The sequence below is a fragment of the Tyto alba genome, unplaced genomic scaffold (assembly GCF_018691265.1).
Source record: "Tyto alba isolate M040663 unplaced genomic scaffold, T.alba_DEE_v4.0 Super-Scaffold_2, whole genome shotgun sequence".
Classification (NCBI taxonomy): Eukaryota; Metazoa; Chordata; class Aves; order Strigiformes; family Tytonidae; genus Tyto; species Tyto alba.
Window position 1 is genome coordinate 9951702 of NW_024881282.1, and position 19567 is coordinate 9971268.

The window sequence follows — 19567 nt, forward strand, 5'->3', positions numbered from 1 at the left end:
AGGATGCATCACTGGCCAGCTGCAGTGCCAAGAAGGATCATTCTGGTCATCTGGGGTCTAACTTCTTCTGTAACACAAACTGCAAACCCACACCCACTATTTCCTATGAGTCTGTAGTTCAGCATTTGCTACTTCACTCCCTACAGTCTCAGTTGTTAAATTACTCTCAATGTTCAAAACAATCTGGTTTTTTTAGGTCACAATCTATGAGCATTTCGTCCTTGATTTCACTCTTGCACCACAAGAAAACACAAATCTTTACTCTAATAGATCTCTTAGGACTGTAAATAGACCAACAGTTCTAAGTGTAAAATACATTTAATGTTGCATAAAATATATACATTGTTGAATAAATACTATGAAAGTACTTTGAAAATATTATGAAATATTTTTTGTTTTCTATGAAGTCTGTAATAGCCCAACTGCTACTCTATTGCTGCTACTGATGCACCACAAAGGAATACCTTTACAGACTAGTCAGTATTTATTTTCTTCTACAGCTCAAACAAGGTAAAAAACTTGCTGACTACCCTTTCACTCCAGCAGACACATTACATTTCATAGACTCATAGAATGCACAGCTTGGAAGGAACCCATAAGGATCAATTTCAACTCCCTATAACATAGTAAAAATGTTTCAATCCTAGCAATATTCAGCCTATATAATTTATGCATTTCAAGTTGCTAGCTAGGAATAAAAAAAAAAAAAAAAAAACAAACAAAAAACCAAAGCACATCCTAATGGGATGCTCAGGATGCAAGTCCCTGAAGGAGTAAAAAGCAGTAGAGCAATGTGTCTGCCCAAGGCTGCCTCTTCAAGTCCTCCAAGGGTGTGCAGACATTGCCAAGCAACACTGCTCTGAGCTGACAAAGGCATGAACAAGGAAGCTGAATGGCACAAAAGACTCCTCCATCGTCCCTGAGGAGAAACTATGGGCCATCTCCAGACTCATGCTAACTGGCTGCCAGTGGTGTGAGACACTCGTGGAAAGAATCATCAAAGGATCGATAGGTTTTCTAGTCAGATCACCAAGATCTTGAGGAATCCTGTGTCTCTCCAAACTACCCTACCAGCAGGCACAGTGTTTTGCCAGTCTAAAGCACAGATCCCAGCCAGTCAGCTGGTCTAAATTTTAGGACAGCAAGAGGCAGGATGCTTCATTTCCTCTAATACTTTGTCCACGTTAACTGTATTCATGCTTAAAAGTAGTGCTTGGGTTTTTTTCATTTTGACATTCTCCTACACTTCTTTGACTTTTTTTTAACCTGACCTAGCAGCTAACCTAGAAGCACTACCCTCTGATGGGAGAAAACACGTTTCTCTGCTAAAGTCAGTAGATGCTTGTTATATATATTGTAAATTTACTTTCATCATATCAGGAACAAACAAACAAACAAAAACCAACCTGCTCATGAGAGGGATATGATAGCTTCTATTTAAAGTATCTGCTGAAGAAAAACTCAGGACTTAGTGAACTTGAATGTATCAATTTCTGTGTTCCCTCAATCCAAGAGTCAGATTTTTATGTTTAAATGAAAGTGAAGGTTTACTTAGGGTTTTTACACAGACTCCAAAACTATTAAGCCCAACACCAAACCAAACCAAACAAACAAGTCTAAGGAAGTGCTAAAGGCATCTGAAATATTAATCTATTCTATTTTTGTTTTACTTAAATTCTTTGTCAAACAGCTGCTGTATTTTCTACTTCTATGAAGAGCAGTCAAGCTCTAGGGATTTCTTTAGTTTGCCAGCAAGATACTTCAAAATATCTGCATTTCCCTAAACATTCTATAAATCATCCCATAACGACAAGTTTCATAACCATTTGCACAAGATATTTAACAAATCTTATTAGAATGTCATCATGTTAGATTTTGTTTTTATTGTATTTATCATTCAGTATGAACTTAGCTCTTGATGTCCTTACATGCTTTTTACTCAGGCAAACTTCCAACAACTTCTCAATTTTTTTCATGAAGTATTTCAGAATTTGGCCCCTAGGCTTTTCCTATTGTGGGTAGTTTATTTCTCAAGTTTACAACACAGGGCATGTATTTCTCCATTATCTTCAGTTTTGCTCCTTGCACAGTACAAAATTTCTTGCTTAAAAGAAGCTTAGAGCTAAAACTTCACTGCTAGCCCAGTAATACCTTCATTGATTTTAAATTAACTCTGGGATATCCAGGGATAAAGACAGTCTCAACTCGACAAAAATACTGGTTTTCTCTTACAAAAGCAAATTTGTTACTTGTGATATTATTTATACTCATGTATTATTTGCTGAGACCTTTCTGACAAGGCATCAAGCCCAAAAATGTACATGCACAGATCAGGGCCACGATCTTGTAATCCCATCGTGCCTAAATCCAGACACCAAATGGATGTAAAGAGAGGTATGGAGTTAACAAGGAAAACTCAACCAACAAAAAAAAATTAAACCAAAAACCTTAATGGTAAAATATGCATGAATAAGTAATAGCTCTGAGCCACTTAGGTACAATACTATAATTTGTCATGTAGATCCAGAAACCTCTTTCAGGTAATTCTTCTACCTACTCTGAGATGATTAATGGACATAAAGGTTTCTCTGCCTGGGGTTCAGTAATTATTACTTTATAGAATTTTAATTTGGATACTAATCAAAGCATTCTTCCTCAGTAGTATTTGGATTTTGCCTGTGGATCTGAGTATCTGCATATGCAAACTTGTCCTCTACCTGCCTCAAAACTCAGCTCTGACTTATTAAAAAAAAGCACACATACTGGCCCCTTAACTTACTACATGCCATAAATGCCATAGCAAGGATCTGACCATCCATGTATCTGACCAGAGAATTCAAGTCCCTCCAGGCTTTTTCTTTTCTTACTCAGAGAACTGTATGTGGAAGGAAAGGAAGAAAGGTGTCATGCTACAAATCATCCTGATGTGATCCGCTTCAAATTAACCAGCTGCACAAAAAGATGGAGAACCAGCAAAAGGGAAGAACTCCTTGGAGATTTTTATTACAGACTCTGCCAGATTCTACTTCAACTGGATTTAAAAGTAGATTTGTTATGCAGCACTGAAGTAAGGAGGGTCAGAGCACATAATATGGGAGAAAATTTATAGTTTCAAAGAAAGTTTTAAACTACCTGGTGCAGGTAGTTGATCTCTGCTTACCTGCTACCAGACCTAGGATCTAAACATTGAATGAAGAGCCAAAACTCTTTGGAGCAGCCATCACTCATGCTAATATAAAGCAGATATTTCATAAAGTCCTGGAGTCTGAAGTTTGGTATCTTTGCTTCGGGTTCTTTGGTTTGGTTTTATTTTTAGCTCTGTATGTGGCACTTCCATGCCATCTGCCTCTTAACTCTATCTCATGAAGCCACTCATGAAGTGGATATGTAGAGTACATCTTAAACAGAGAGGCAAAGATCAATGAGAGTTTATGCAAGTTACCTGTGTCTGACTGTCAACAAGAGTATCTTGGAATACATGTATGAGTTAATTAAAAAAAAAAAAAAAGTCACTGAATCACAACTTCAGTGTATCAATACATTATACCAACAATACAATGTACCACCCAGTACTAATCTGAAAAGACAATGAACATCAAACTCAGGATATGTATCTCTTGGAATGACAAATAAGGTCCTGGACAGCTTTATATATATGAGTAAAGTACAAGGACATTTATCCAAAATATTTAGGGTTGCACTGTTCGCAGGAACAGAAGAGGTGGTATTCTTTCAACACAGACCGTCAACTTCTTACAACGTAGATTAACATCTTGAGATTAAAGGTGACTTTTCAGTTGTTTCCAGAAGGGATTCTGGATGCTTAAAGGGGAACTTCAGGATGAGAGAGGGCATCCTACCAGTGCTGCTGGATCAGGAGGAACAATGGAGAAAGGAATGAAATCTCTATGTCAAATCAGCCAGTGAAGGTAGACTTAATACAGACAAGGCAATGCTTTTTCTCTGCTTGAAGAGCCTAAGCTTAGGGGGCTAGGATTTATTGTATCATCACTTCAAAAAAAATGATGTCCTGAATATCAGAGAAATTCGATATGGATTATATGCCTGAGTGACTTTAATGAAGAAAGGAATTGTGGTCAAGTCACTGAAATCACTAGACAGGAACTAGAGAGTGCAGAATTCGGTTCCCAGAGACTCCTAAAGACTTCTTCCTCTCCAGCACCCAGAGCATCCGAGGGTGGATTTCCAGGGACTAACTCCATCACCTTCTCTAGTCAATGCAACAATGTGATACGGAGGATTTAAGCTTGGCTCTTTTCCAGAATATCTCTTCGAAGCATCTCTTGCCCTCATATTACAGAAGTATGGAACAGCCAAAAGCACTTCCCTTTGTCTGTTTTGCATGACAAGAGTGCCAGTCTAGAGGAGGTGCTGTCTCAGTGTGTACCTATAGTGCATAAAACTCTGATGTCTCATGTCTTAGGTGCTAAAGTAATACTTCAGATACCTTGTTATGGTGAAGTGTCAAAATAGCCGAAAATATAATTTATTATACACTCATGATTGTCAGAAATTCAAGAGGACAATCCTTTGAGACCAAATATTTTAGATGAAAAAAAATATTATTCCAAATAGCAGATCTATGCTGTTGTCATAAAACAAAACTTACTGAAGACTTTCTATCAGCAGTTCAACTTCAGCAAAGAGGCTACTGCAAACTGACTCATTCAATCACCACAGCACCTGCTAGGCTCTCCTCCATAGCCACCACCCTAAAAGGCAGCAGTAAAGAAGCTTTGATGAAAGACTCAGTTCACTACTGCATGTACCATTGGGACAGTTTTCTTTCCTCCTCAGAGGCCATAGTTCTAGTTTAGAGATCGTACCCACTGAAAGAACAGCTTTGAACAGTTTGCACTGTTCTGTGCATGCACCAGGAGGAAGGATTTTAAAGTATAAGTAAGTTCTGAATTTACACCACAATGGCAGAACAGTATCTCTTATCTTTCTGCAACATAGATTTCAGTTCCAAGGGGAAACAGGGGCACGACAGTGGCTAGTGACAGTCAAAATTGTCACAAATTTGAAATAACAGACTATTTGGTCCCACATTTGTGGATGTTTGTTGCAGAGCAGAAGTTTCACCAAACCTCAGATCTGAGCCACCTCCAAATCTAGCATTCACTTCTTGGTTTTGTCCTTACTTCGATGTCTCTCACAGTCTAAGCTCTGCATGAATTTATGTAATTTTTTCCTAACTTCTTTTGCCACAATCAAATCAACCCTACTAAAACAACAAGGTTACTAAGCCTTATGAGGTGCCATGAGTAGACACCAGTCTTTTGGTAGCCAAGCAGCATAAACTGCAGCTTGTGAGAGTTTGTGGCTTGCATCGCCTCTGTAGTAGGTTCAGCAGAGACCACATGAAAGGATACAGCATATCTTCTGAAGCACTTAACATCTGCAAAACACAAGGCTATTTCCATGCAGCTTACTGCCAATCACTGCATGCCAATGCAAGAAATTCCAAAAACATAGCAGAAAAAGTGACTTCTCTTGTAAGATACTAATACATATTCTAAATGAGTATCTACTTCTAAAGTCATTCATTAGCAAAAAAAAGGCAGTGCACAGCCATAAACAGTCAGTACTAGGGCTTCATGATGCTGAAAATAATCAGTGTGGTTAAGTGTCTGGAAAGAGAGGGAACTCAATAGAAGTAGGAAATGGAAGATGGAGATGGAAAGAAAAACAATGCTACTGTAAACTGCAAGCCTTAGTCTCTTCTTGTTCATACAGGTTAAAATGAAGAGCAACCAGAATGAAGTCAGAGGAAACAAACACTTTCCAAAATATAACAAAAACAAAAGATGGAAGAATATCCATAGACTGTTTATTTTCTTAGTTTTGATAACAGGTGTGGCTTTGTATACTAAAGAGTGAAAGCAATGTTTTGGATATATGAACTGTAATGAAGAACCATTCTTACCACTCGGAATTAATGCTAATGCTAATGCTTGTTTTATTTCACAGGGGCTTTAAAGATTGTTTTAGACAATGACACTTAAACTGTATTCCACAGAAAATTAGTTCCATACTTTCTTCCACAAAAGGGTAAAATGACAGTCTTGGGAAGTAGAGCACTAAAGAGAAGATTTCCGATGTTTCTTTGGATGGTCGGATCTCCAGACCAGACTGTGCACTTGGTCTGAAAGACAAATCTCCTTAAAAGAGTTCATCAAGTGGAAATACACGGAAAAATCATTTGTCCTTTTACAAGCCCTCAACTAAAATTTTTATTTACAGAAAATATTTCTCCCCACTACAGATCAAAATATCCTGGAGCTGTCATATTCTTCTCAGATTCAATTATAAGATTTAATAATGTCCTATTTAAAATAAGTGAATTGGACACAAGGATGTACAGGACTGAAAATGTTACATTGTCTTACACAGCATAGTAACAGTTGTGTATAGAAACCAATGAAAGAAGCATGGCAAAACATGTTTAAAAGAAAGCATTTTGTTAAAGTGAAATCAAAGACAACGGGGCAATGAAGACAATACGAAGTGAGTAGCCCACTATGAACTTCCTAGAACTGGCCAGCAGTTCACTTGCAGGAATCCCAGACATTGGATCATCCCTTCATTACTATTCCAAGCCTTTCAAAAGGATAACAAAGTCAAGGAGTCACACCAGTGAATACAAAGTCACTAGAGAATAAAAAATAGTGGAAACATGCTTCAAAAGTTTGAGTTAAAAAATGCCAGCTCCCACACTGATCGTGAGAGAAATTTGGGATCTCCCGAGCACCTGAACTTCAGAGTGTACAAGCAACACTGCCAGCAGGTTGAGGGAGGTGATCCTTCCTCTTTATTCAGCACTGGTGAGGTCACATTTGGAGCACTGTGTCCAGTTCTGGGCTCCTCACTTACAAGAAAGACATGAACGTACTGGGGAGAGTCCAGTCAAGGGCCATGAAGATGACTGAGGGTCTAGAACATGCCTCCTATGGGGAAAGGCTCAGAGAGCTGGGACCGTTCAGCCTGGAGAAGAGAGACCTTGAGGGGACCTTACTAGTATGTATAAACACCTGAAGGGAAGGTGCAAAAAGGATGGAGGCAGGCTTATTTTCAGTGGTGCCCAGGGGCAGGACCAAAGGCAATAGGCACAAACTGAAATGCAGGAGGTTTCCTTTGAATATCAGGAAATGCTTCTTTAATGTGAGAGTGGCCAACCACTGGCACAAGTTTCCCAGGGAGGTTGTGGAGTCTCCGTCCCTGGAGATATTTAAAGCCACCTGGACATGGTCCTGGGCAACTGGGTCTAGGTGGCTCTGCTTGAGCAGGGGTATTGGATGAAATGATCTCTAGCGGTCCCTTTCAATCTCAGCCATTCCATAATTCTGTGCATGTAGCATATGACAGTAAAGCCAGGTCACAGGTTAGCAAAGAAGCCAGGCTGGCAGTCCTCAGTTCAGAGCAACGTGCATTTTGCTTGTCCAAATTCCCATGTGCATTTTGCACCAAGGCCTTCTGCTCATTCCTTCCATCATCAGGGGAAAGAATGCTTTCAGTTGACAAAAAAAAAAAAAAAAAAAGAAAAGAAAAGAAACACTACTGTACACATTTCTGAGCAATGCCTACCTCTTTATGTTCACTTGGTTACTATTCAGAGCTCCCTCTGGCTCTAAGTGAAAAACATGGGAGCTTTGCCAGGGTGCGATGGGAGTGGGTTCAGGCCCTTTACACAGCCTCCCAGTGTTTTCCCCAGCGTTATGTAAGAAACAGAGCTAAACTGTAAATATTACACAATCTCAAAAAGGGAAGGCACTAGTAAAATATCTGCATGACTCCTTCATGCTGACTCACTCCTTCCTTTCCACTTTTGCTTATAGTCCTCACTTAGAGTACAAATGTATGCCTGAACTGGACACTTCTTGTCTTTTAAGCATACTCCAGGCACAGTGAGATGTTTCATCAGCTTAGACAAGACATCACATAGATCCTGGGGACAGAGTTTTTAGTAGGGTCTGCAGTGATAAGACAAGGGGTAATGGTTTTAAAGTAAAAGAGGCTAGATTCAGACTAGATAAAAGGAAGACATTTTTTACACTGAGGATGAGGAAACACTGGCACAGGTTGCCCAGAGAGGTGGTGGATGTTCCATCCCTGGAAACATTCAAGGCCAGGTTGGACGGGGCTCTGAGCAACCTGATCTAGCTGAAGATGTTCCTGCTTACTGCAGGGTGGTTGGACTAAATGACCTTTGGAGGTCCCTTCCAAACCAAATCATTCTGTGATTCTGTGATTCTAAGCAGGACAACAGCAACAGGAAGAAAGCTGCAGTCTTCCCCCCTTACTCTGCTGTGGTCAACGTGGGCACTGTGCTTCCAAGTACCCAAAGCCCCGTGCATCCCTTGTGCTGCTCTTGCTGTGGCTCTGAGCCCCATGCTCCCACACCATCTTAAGAAAATAACCCAGGGATTATCATTATCCAACAAAAGAAGCAGCAGTAGTGTTCCAGCTTGCTTGGTAACTACAAGTAGGTCAGATGGAAGCAGAAAAAACACTGAGTTAAGCTGTTGCCTACACACTCTATAAGCACAGTCCCATGTCTGGCATCATATTAAACAACAACAACAAAAAAATTCTTTCTGGACAGCAGCCCAAGGCATATTCTATGACCTAGAAAGACATGTGGAAAGCACTGTCCTCTGCTTAGGCTGGGTAAAAAGACTGTCATAAACCTAGATATTACATATCCTCATTATGTAGTAAAACAGCCATTTACTCAATAACAGCATTTTTCCAGCATAGTTGATGTTCTGCTGAAACGTGTTTATGGCAATAAAAATGAAGCTCAGTAACTCAGTGGTAACTTCATATCTTGTAATAGTTAAAATACGTATTCAATCCTGAAGGATATGCTGTTATGCTGAAGGATATCACTGTACTTTAAAGTGTAAATCATTGAGCATGAACAGAAATTGCCTGGTCTAGTATTACATACTTAAAACATAATGCATCGTGCATGAGTGGAAATTGCTAGTTCTGAAGTTACATATTTAATACATGACTATAAAAATTACACAAGCTGTAGTTTATCAGTTAGATTTATGTATCGGAAATACACCACACATTACCTGACTAGAAATGTGTTATTTATATTCATTAAGAAAACTCAGACTCACAACAAGAGATCTCTTTTCCATAGCAGGTTTTGTGCAAAAATAATTTTTCATAACATGCATTATTAAGGTATGCCATTTTAAATACTGGATGAAATCCTCAGCTCATGCAAAGAATCTGACTTCAATAAAGCATCTTATTCAACTTCATCCTATGATCTAACCCAGTAGGTCTGTATCAGCAGTCTCTTTTCTGACATAAACTCTCATCATAACAAATAAGATGTTTTGCCAGAGAAACTACCACCAAACAAAACCTAATATTCTTTGATAACATTATTTCTGAAAATTTAAATTGTGCAATCCATTGTTTTAGCAGTGTCCTAATATAAGAAGAGTAAATCTTTATCAGTCCCACAGTTCCCAAACTGTGCAATTACTACTAATGATCAAATAATTACCATTATTTTAATTTCCATTGAGATGAACAGTCAGAAATTAAGAACATGATGTTTTGAGATTAATGTTTAAATAACATGCGTCCACTGGTATAGAACAGGTCTAAATTTATTAAATATAGATATGTTAGGGACAAATGAGTATAAAGAGAAATCTGAGACTTATGGTGAGTTCTTTAAATTTATCTTCTGATCACTAAACTAATAAAAAAATATAAATACTGATTGAATCATTCTTCACAAAAAACAGCTACCACATAGCTATAAAATCATACTCAACACACATAATTTTTCAACATTGTATATCTAGTTATCTTCATGTGCTATACAGAGAAAAGCCTTAAAAATTGCCTGTTGGAGTTAGCAACAGATAAATAACACACACCTGTGCTTTCTATGAGTAAAGTGAATAGCCAGGAAAACTGCAAAAATCAGGCTATGCATGTGCCAATATTGCTTCACCAAGCTATACAGAGGCAACTTCCCTTAAGTGATATTCATTCCCAGATTTACAGCACAAAACTTATTTTGAGTGGAATTTATTGTGGGTTCCCCTGTGACAGTACTTACCTCCTGGCTCAGTATATAGATAAATTAAAACAAACAAACAAACAAAACAAAACCAAAAAGCACCCCACAAAACCAAAGAAATGGAAGTGGACAGGACCTGATTGTACCCCTGTCTGTTTCAGGTAACAGTAAAACATCTCAGCTGTTCCATAGCACTAGGTACAATTCAGGAGGGATAAAGTATGAGTTATCAGTCCAAAGGAAAGAATAAAATGTGAATATTTATTTCCATGGTCTTCATGAAGAAGAATATCCATTTTATGCAATCCTAAAGCCTTTATTCCCTTTGGAAGGAAAAAGCTGCCACTAATATTCAACCTTAGACTCTGCTTTTCGTAACAACATAGCCAGTGCAGTACAGTGATTTTTTAGTATCTCCCAGGCCTCTACACTGCTCACTCCTGAAGAACTTCAGGTCTATTTATAAACAATTTCACTTTATTCCACTCTGCCTCCAGGGGGTCCAAATGCCATTCTAGATCAACTGAGCTGAGTAAATAACAATGCCAATGTTGTATGATTTCACTGGTATATGACTAAGTCATCAATATATCCCTTACAATAAACCTGAAGACTATTTCAGAAGCTTCTTTTTCAACCTCGATGTTTTTCTAACTTTGGAAAATACAGTTGCAGGAATGTCTTTTCATTGAATAGGAAAGACGATAGAAAATTCATTACAATTTGTGCTCACTCTGCATTAAAGTCTACAAAAACAGCTGATACCTTTTTTATGAAACAATGATCAAAATCACATGGATTTTATTTATTTATTATTGTTTTTCACTTATGGAAGACTTTGAAAAAAAGTTCCTGTTATTTTCTCAACTGGAGAAAATTAAATATGTATTGAGTACTGTCACACATAATAATCATGCCATTTCATATTCATTGGTAACCTCATAAATGAAACATAAGATCCTCTGGAAGGAATTTTCACCTTGAAGGAAATAAAGACCATTTGCTTACCAAATATAAATAGAAGGGAAAGTATAGAAAAAAATCATATTTCTTACCATTGTAAGGGTGAATGGATGGCTTTCCAGTGCAGACACTCTTGGACAGTGTAGAATAACATACTGAAACAAAATCAGCCAGAGAAAATGAAATGATAGAAATGATATGTTCAAAACATTCAGTGATGGGTTACTACGTACAAAGTGAAAGTCATCCCAATAAACAATGCTACATGAGCAGCAGTGGTTTTTTAGGGGTACATTAACTCACCTGACCAGGCCTTGCTTTAAAGTCATCTTTCATCATCCTTACTTCAAGGACATTGGAGGGATGGCCTATCACTGAAGTTATTGTGACTGGCTTATTGCTGCGGATGTAGCGGTACAGCCTCTCCACACAGTACAAGCACAGAGGTCCAGAAATCCAAAACCAGGTCTGTGAGAGAACAAAAATATGTTACCTCAAGGACTTTTCATTTTATGTTTTCTAATTTAAAAACTACATGAGTGCTTGCAGGATCTCATTTCACATCTACTGTGGAACAGTGTTTTGGTCACAAGTAACCTCCACACCTCTCCACGTGCAGAAATCCAAGCATGTTATGGAGTCTTAATCAGTCTAGCCAGCAGCATCATCCACAAGTACAAGCAATTTCAATCATAAAACTCATCAAGAACAAAATGCTAATGATCTCATTTGCAACTATGTTACTCTGATTTTATATAGTTAGATTGCAACTGGTTTCAGTGGTAAATGACACAGTACATACACTATTTCAAAATTTAACAGACTGGAATACTATAAAACTGGTAAACCTTCTGGAAAAACATTGTCTGACTTGCAGTATTATTTGACTCTTACCTTCTTTTAATCACCTCAAGTACAAGCAAAAAACAAACCAATAAGTATTCTTGTGCTACAGAATATATGATTCTATTAAACTAGTGTAAAATCATAGACAAGGGAGAGAAAGGGGCACTTTTGAATCATAAAATCATTTGCCCCAGTGGAAGATATGTATGCTAGACAAATAATGCCCTGGAAATGCCCATTCCTCTGCACTGATACGGGGAGCCCTGGATGACTACCTCAGATGGAGACACTTGCAGCTGCTCAGCTACATCTCATCCTAAGAGTCAATTACTAACAGCTTATGGCAGATCTAACTACTAATTCCACATCTGCTCAGCCATTCAAGCCATGGCACTGAAGAGCCCTCAACCTTCGTTCAACTTCCCAATTTTTGATGTTACCCATCAGCATTTCTTGCAACTAGCAGAGTATTTAATTTCCTCAAGTACCTCTGGCCTTAAAAACTTCAGTAGCTCACAAGACCTAAAAAAAGAAAAGCCTTAAGACTTGGTATCACTAAGTGCATAAAACACTTCCAAATCCAAAAAAATCCTAAATAATGTTACAGGCTGCCAGGAGAACACTGAGTGGCTATTTCTTTCCACAGATTTTCTTTTCCCATAAACGTCTCTAAAGTAGGTATCTTAAGCCCCTAAGAAGACTGTTTGATGTTCTGTGCATCACATGGAGACAAATATACATTGATGCTTGTAATTCAGGAGTATTACCACAACAAAATACAAATCCAAAGAACTTTGGTGGAGGACTTCAATGTAGAATTGACTGGTTCTTATTATGATTAAATGCTCCATTGTAAAATGTGTTCCCACTGCAGCTAGTAAGGGACACGTGTTATACAAAAAACAACAATAATGATAAACTCCTGTGAGGTCTGTTATGGGACCACCTTGAATGGTAGGCCTTGGACTTGTGAATTCCATATTCCCAAACTTCCTCAGGCTACTTGCCAATACAGCTCAGATCTTCTCTCAAAAGAAAAGAGAAAATTTGGATGAAGAAAAAGCTACTGCCATAAAACATAAAGAAACAAAAGGAGAACAGAAAACAGAAAAAGAAAAGGCTCTTCCATCCCCACTGTCATCATATTCATTTACCCATGCCACATATAAAACACGCTTGTCTGTAAACAACAGGCTATGCAAAGCCAAACCACAACCAACTGCAACCCAGAAATGAGTATTGGGACTTGCATCCACATGGTAAAAAGGAGAACAAATGGAGCTTGATTATTTCAGTTAACTACTGCCACACAATGCTTACAAAGGGACTTTATGAATATGTTATAGAAATGTTTTCTCTGAAGTGCTATGATATAATTTAAAGTCACATTTATAGCAAGACCAATACATCTCTTACCCCGTCGTACAAAAAAAAGAGTATTACAACCAATCTCTTGACATTTTTTCTCCCTATTCTATGCATCATATTGTAATGCAGTTCAAGGTTTAATACAGATTGTTTTTTCCCCACTAAATCTTTGAATGACTGAAAAGGTTTATAATAATATTTTCCATTATTAAAACATCTGGTCTGGAAAAGCAATAATTAGTGGTCATGGCTGACTGAAAGACTTGGCATGGCTTGTAATACCTGAAACGTCGGATCATACAGACCTCTGGGAAGTGTGACTGGAACTTGGGTTCCTCGGAACAAATTCTCATAAAGTTATTTTGTACAAAGGGTTCTGGTACTGGTAAGTCCTCTGGGAAAGGCTCAGTAGTATAGTCAGGAAACAGCTCTTCAAAAGCCTTTGGCACCGTCATACTCTGTTGGAGTGTTTTGTTAGGATTAAAGCAACCAGGAGGGTGTTCCTCTAAGTTGGTCTGGTACTTGAGCACTCCCCTACAGGAAAATAAAAATTGAAAAGACACTGAAGTAACAGTCAAAATCAAGAAAAGCTCATCTTCTGTAGGAATTTTTATTCCATTTGCTTTCAGGACTTTCAATGAGATTGAAGCTTTGCAACAATAGAGCCCTCTGTCACAAGAGGCAAGGTTTAACTTTTCCAGCTCATTTGGCACTCCCTCACTGAACAGCCTCAAGCTTACTACTGCTTGAAAGGGAGAAGATATTGTGGGAGCCTTGAAAAAAATTAAATAATCATATTTCCAGTTCAATCACACCCCAGCTGTTTTCACTCATCCTCCCTACAGTCAGTAAGCCCTGTTTTGTAAGGCAATCTGTAACAGAAGTGGCTTAAGTTGCCAAATCATAAACTGTGGGAATGTTCCTACTATTTGGTGTTTATCAGGTTTGCACACAATAGTATAATTTTCTCCTTTGAATATCATCTTGTCAAATAGATAGAAGAAAAAAAAGAAAGTCCTGCGTGACAGCGAAGGAACCTTTCTTGCAAATTATTTTGTGGGATCCATGCTTGCTTTTTAAGCTAATGTTAAATTCATAGTAAAAGGAAGTGAGAACATTACAGCTGCAGCTAGAAAGTATGAAGAAAGAAGTGGAAACCTGAGACACTCTGGGATATCTCAGCACATTAATGAATGATTGAAAATGGAGAAGAACTGATAATACCAGTAATAAAATTTTTCAGAAGTACTACTTGCCTCTAAATCTGGATTTGATGACAATAAAACCACAAGGAGGAATATTTAAAAAACCAAAGGGCTAAAGAGCAGAGACGTGCCCTCTGAATGCTAGGCCATGCAGTGAAGGCTCATCTGACGTACACAGTCAAACATAAGGACTTATGCTTCCCCACCTCTTCTCAGTGTAGACACACAGCAGCAGCAGTGACAGAGTTTAATTCACAAGAAGAGAGAGAAGTAGGACATCTGCAATATTCCCAACCTAAATGGGCTCTGACAGGCTACTGGCAATCTTCCCTACTGAAATGCAGTACTGACAGCTAGTAACAAGCTTCCCACACGGTCCAGTGAACAATCTACAGCTTGGAAGTTAAACCTGCTCACTCTAAAGTCCATGTCCAACCCTGGGAGAATCACTTGGGAAGCATTCATGCACCTACACCCATGCTTCTCTCTCTATTGCCCGATCATGCCTATTGTTTTCATCTGGCATCACTGTTGGTCATCGCCTATTTGTAAAGTGAAAGATACCCCTAGTATTATGCTAGTTCCCTGCTCCATAAACATTATGGTGCCTCATGGATTTAGCTGAAAGACACAGCACATGTGATATTTTTCCAATCAACCTTGTGTGCATGCCTGCCAGCTGCTCCCACAGCTTCTCTGTTCTCAGAACATCCCAAAAGAGGATTCAAAGTTTTACTTGAGGCATGAATAGCTGAACTGCAAACATAAGCAATGCTTCCAGTGATCTCTAGTTTGTTTAAACTATTACAAACATGTTAACTGAGTGGCAAACTGGGATGATAAAGCTGCCTGTTAACAGCAGCTGCAATGACTCCCATTTCTGAAGCTGTCAAGGAAAGTCAAGTTGTCTTACATACCCAAGATCAGTTCCCAGAAAGGCTGAGTTCTGCACAACTCTTAAGGAGCCTAAGATATCTCCTTATATATTTATTTGGTGCAACACTTGAATACATAAAAATTCAGTTTGGATGTCAGTAAGTAGGAGACAGACATCTATAGCAAACAAAAATGGGAGACACAAAACAGGAAAGTGTCCTACAGGCTGAGCAACACAGCATGCATGATTTGCATGGGCATACATCAACCTCTGACCCAATTTTCCAATCCCAAAATAGAAACAAAATTAACTTCTCGCTAGAACTGGAAAAATATATGTCACTACTTGTAGAGATTTTTATGATAAGCTACAGGTCAATGGTTCTAAGTGTTTTTATAGGGAATTGCACTGCTCCTATTTTCTCATCCTATACTCTCATTCTGCTGCTCAGTTAAAGGTGAGTGGCTTCAGGAGTCTGCTAAAGGTTAATGCATGGGTGGAATCTTAAGAATTTTCACCCGTTGGAAGATAAATCCTTGAATAACTTTAGTGACATCACAAAGGCCTTATTCTCACCTCCTGTGAATCAGTATAACACCTTTAACTCCACAGTAATACCAAATTTGGATCAGCTGAGGATCTGGCTCCAAATGTTTTGTATGTTTTATAGCTCTTTACATTGGTACTAGAAACATCAAGCTTCTATTTTACATAAACTATCTGTTGTTGTTGCTGTTACTGGCTTAAAATATAGATAAACTAATGTAGATATGCACCAAGACTTAAGCCACTAAAATACTTGAAAGTCACACTGCAAGAAGTACAGGAGCAACTAAAGTCTTTAAGGATAATTCCCTGAAAGATTCTCCTCTCCCTTAGGGTAGGGATGAAAGAACAGACCAACAACATATGATGGATGAAACATGTCACTTTATATACTGCTGAGAAGTGTTTGGCTACCCTGAAGAAGAGATACTGTAAGAACATACCCATAATAGTTTGAAACAAAACAAGAATCCAGGAATACTGTTGAAATACTCAAAAGGACAGGTAAATCCTCACCCAATCTGCCTGCACAGTTCAGCAACAGAAGGCACCTTGCTCTGTACAGTAACTGTCCATACGTCTGCAAATCTCTAAAACATACCATGCAGGAGTCATTTGGGCACCTAAGTGTGGGTATCTAAGCTTCCTTAATTCTCAGAAGAGATCTTCTAATAAATATCACCAATGAAGCCCAAAAAATTAATCCAGCTCACTTGAATGTAGATCTCTGTAGCTGCAGGTTAGCTGAAGCATCCTTCAGGCTCCATTGACTGTATTTATTAGAACTCATTAGACTATAATGGAGAAAGACACTTAGAAAACATGGAGAGACCTACATTTAGGCATCTTAAACTTGAATTGACTCCCACTCTCCGTGACTCATTCTTCTCCCACTTTTAATTGACACTCAGTTTTCTTAGATTTGCACTGAACGACTTTTCAATTCAATATTAAGGCTGTGTACAAGATGATGCCTGTTTAATGCTTGGTGTATTATTGCAGCCTTGGTTTGAAAACATCTCCAACTAGACTTCTTCATGAAGTGGAAACATGTCTTGGAATAAAATGGACAAAGGATAATACAGTGAAGGAGATGAATTAAAATGGACATGAAAAGTATCCCAAAGGCAATCTCTGGAACAGATTGCCTAGGGAGTTAGAGGATCTCAGTCACCAGATGTTTTCAAGTCAGACAAACACCTGTCACGAATAATTTAGCAAAAATTCATCCTGCCCCAGGACAGAGAGAACACGTTAGATCCATCTTCACCAGCTATGAACAAGAGCTATGACATAGAAAAAAAAAAAAAATCAAAACAAACAAACAAACAAACCAACACACACAAAAACACAAAAAAAAAACGAACAAAAATTCCAAACCACAGAGAACTGGAATTTTGTCCAGGAATTCCAGTTGTTCTGTACTCATTATTTCAATTCACCAGATCTCAAGCTGTGTTTCTTTTGTTCAACTACATACTCCTACCGTGATCTTGCTAGGCCTAATTACTTTTCACTGTTTACTTTAAGCAGCGGTGCTCAGTGTCACACTGACATTCCAGCACTCTGTGTTTCAGTAGATGTTTGATGACACGAAGAAATAAACTTAATTCAAGTACTCTTTCCCTTCCCTATACCAATCTCTGTACCTACATCCACAAGGGAAACTTCAGAGATATTCACTGTCCAGATTTTCACACAGCATAACTTGTGGAAGCTGCTTTACTTCGCAGTAGACCTGGTCTTGTTTGTACTTGATACAGACCTGACCATCAGCCTTATGACACATGAACACTGGTCTGATGTTTGTGAAAACAAGAAGAAAAAACTAGTAAATTTTGTATCATAGCGATAAGAAAGAGATAATTAGGGAGAGGTCGTTCCTTTCCTCTCCTTAGAAGTTAAAATTGAAGATAGAGAGGAAGGAGAAAGAGATGAGCAACTTTGCTTCACATTCTCCTGTCAGCAGTCAGGTAAGGGGAGGCAGAAAAGAAACAACATTTTCTTTATTTCACACTAGAAACTGCTAAATGGACAAGGAATCAACTTGAAAATTAAGAAGTTTGTGCTAGCTGGGTGTAGTAACATAATTTCCCAAGCTACAGTCTGACCTTTATTTAAACAAACACTTGTTGAAAAACTGAAGATAACATCTTGTCAAGAAGTTGGCCCACTCTGCACAAGCGAGCTCGGGAAAGGCACCAATGAAGGGAACTGCTCTTTCTGGTTGTGCTTCAGGAAAAGGGACAGTGTTTTCCATTTACTTACCCAGAAACATGCAGCATCAGCAGCATATAGAAGACAAAGAAAAGGTTGTGTGTATACCAGAAGATGTCATAGTTTGAAACCCTGAAAAGAATAAACCATGGTTCAATCCTGTTTCACTCAGATGGAATCACTGCTAATTAAAAGCAGATCTGTGCACACAGGACATCATTATATGCCATGTAGTCATATAGAACAGTCAAAGCCCAATATGTGCTCCTACAGGCACACTGTACTTGCAAGCAATAAAGTGTTGAGAACAGGTAACTGGCACAGAAGTAAAAAGCTGAGAAAGACATGAAGGATATAGAAGTACAGAGCCAGCTGAAGAACTCTTCCTAAAGTAGGAGACTTCACTGCTTTCATAGGTTCTACTTAGTCCCTCTCAACACCTTATAGCTAGAATAGTTTTTCAGTATCCAGGCTCAAAACTCAACCTCTTTACAGTGAGTGCCTCCTTGTGTTCTCCCTGCCCCAAAACAAGGCTGCAGTGTTTAATGTGTCACTACCAGTAAAACATACAAACAGGCAGCATAGACAGCAGCAGAAGGGTTGGTGGGAAAGGAAACAAACTTGTGAGGGTATGAAGTGGAAGGAGATACAGGAGAATAGGGAACTAGAGCAAGGAGGCAACGAGAGGACAGGTAGGACAATTGATGGGGGGCAGGAGGCCACATAGGGTTGGGCTGTAGAACTGATGGTCTTGGAAGGAACAAGAACAACATTAAAACTGTGAAGATCAGGAGAGGTGAAGGGAAAGAGGACTTCCTTTCATCAGTGATTTGTTAGGTAATGTAAAAACAACCAAGACCACAGAAAATACCCATCTGGAACTGTTTTCTGTTAACCTTGTTTGTTGTTTTTTGGTGACTATTTCACTGAAGAAAAAACAACCACCAAATGGTTAAGAAAATACTCTACTTCATAGCACACAAAAACATGTCTCACACTCCACAGCATAGTAGGAGAGTCTCTTCCAAAACCAAACCACATACCCTCATTCAGAAGCCAAAACAATTACTAAATGAGAAATGTCCTTAACTCTGAGAACATAGTTTAAGAAGCTACTTCTCCAAAATGGCTAACTTCTTTTCAGAATTTTTTCCCCCCTCCTATGGCCTTTTACGTGAACAAATAGCTACCCTTGCTTCAATACATCTGAAACATACACTGTATTTGTTTTTGTCAATACAAGACCTATTTGCTTTCTTTCTCAAGACAGAAAATGTAATTTCAATAATCTGAGGGCCAACAAAATAAAATCCAAGCAAGGGCAGTTCTAAGGAATCCAGTAACAGCAAGGGGCCCTGAAACCCCCCCGTCACCCTGACATCCTTCCCCCATTCAGCACCACGCTAACAGTTTTTCCTCCTTGAGGTTGCTCAAACCATTTCTAACTACCCACACCCTGGTAGG

At 38.6% G+C, this 19567-nt stretch overlaps 1 protein-coding gene across 1 annotated transcript in view; it reads right to left on the reverse strand.

Moving 5' to 3' along the window:
• Window positions 1-19567, reverse strand: part of NOX4 (NADPH oxidase 4) — a 105841-nt gene that overhangs the window by 63930 nt on the left and 22344 nt on the right. The window contains exons 8-11 of the mRNA XM_042792642.1: window positions 18155-18235; window positions 13564-13792; window positions 11348-11512; window positions 11137-11199 (exon numbers count right to left, since the gene is read on the reverse strand). Coding sequence (XP_042648576.1) covers window positions 11137-11199; window positions 11348-11512; window positions 13564-13792; window positions 18155-18235 — 538 coding nt within the window. The remainder of the gene's footprint in view (window positions 1-11136; window positions 11200-11347; window positions 11513-13563; window positions 13793-18154; window positions 18236-19567) is intronic.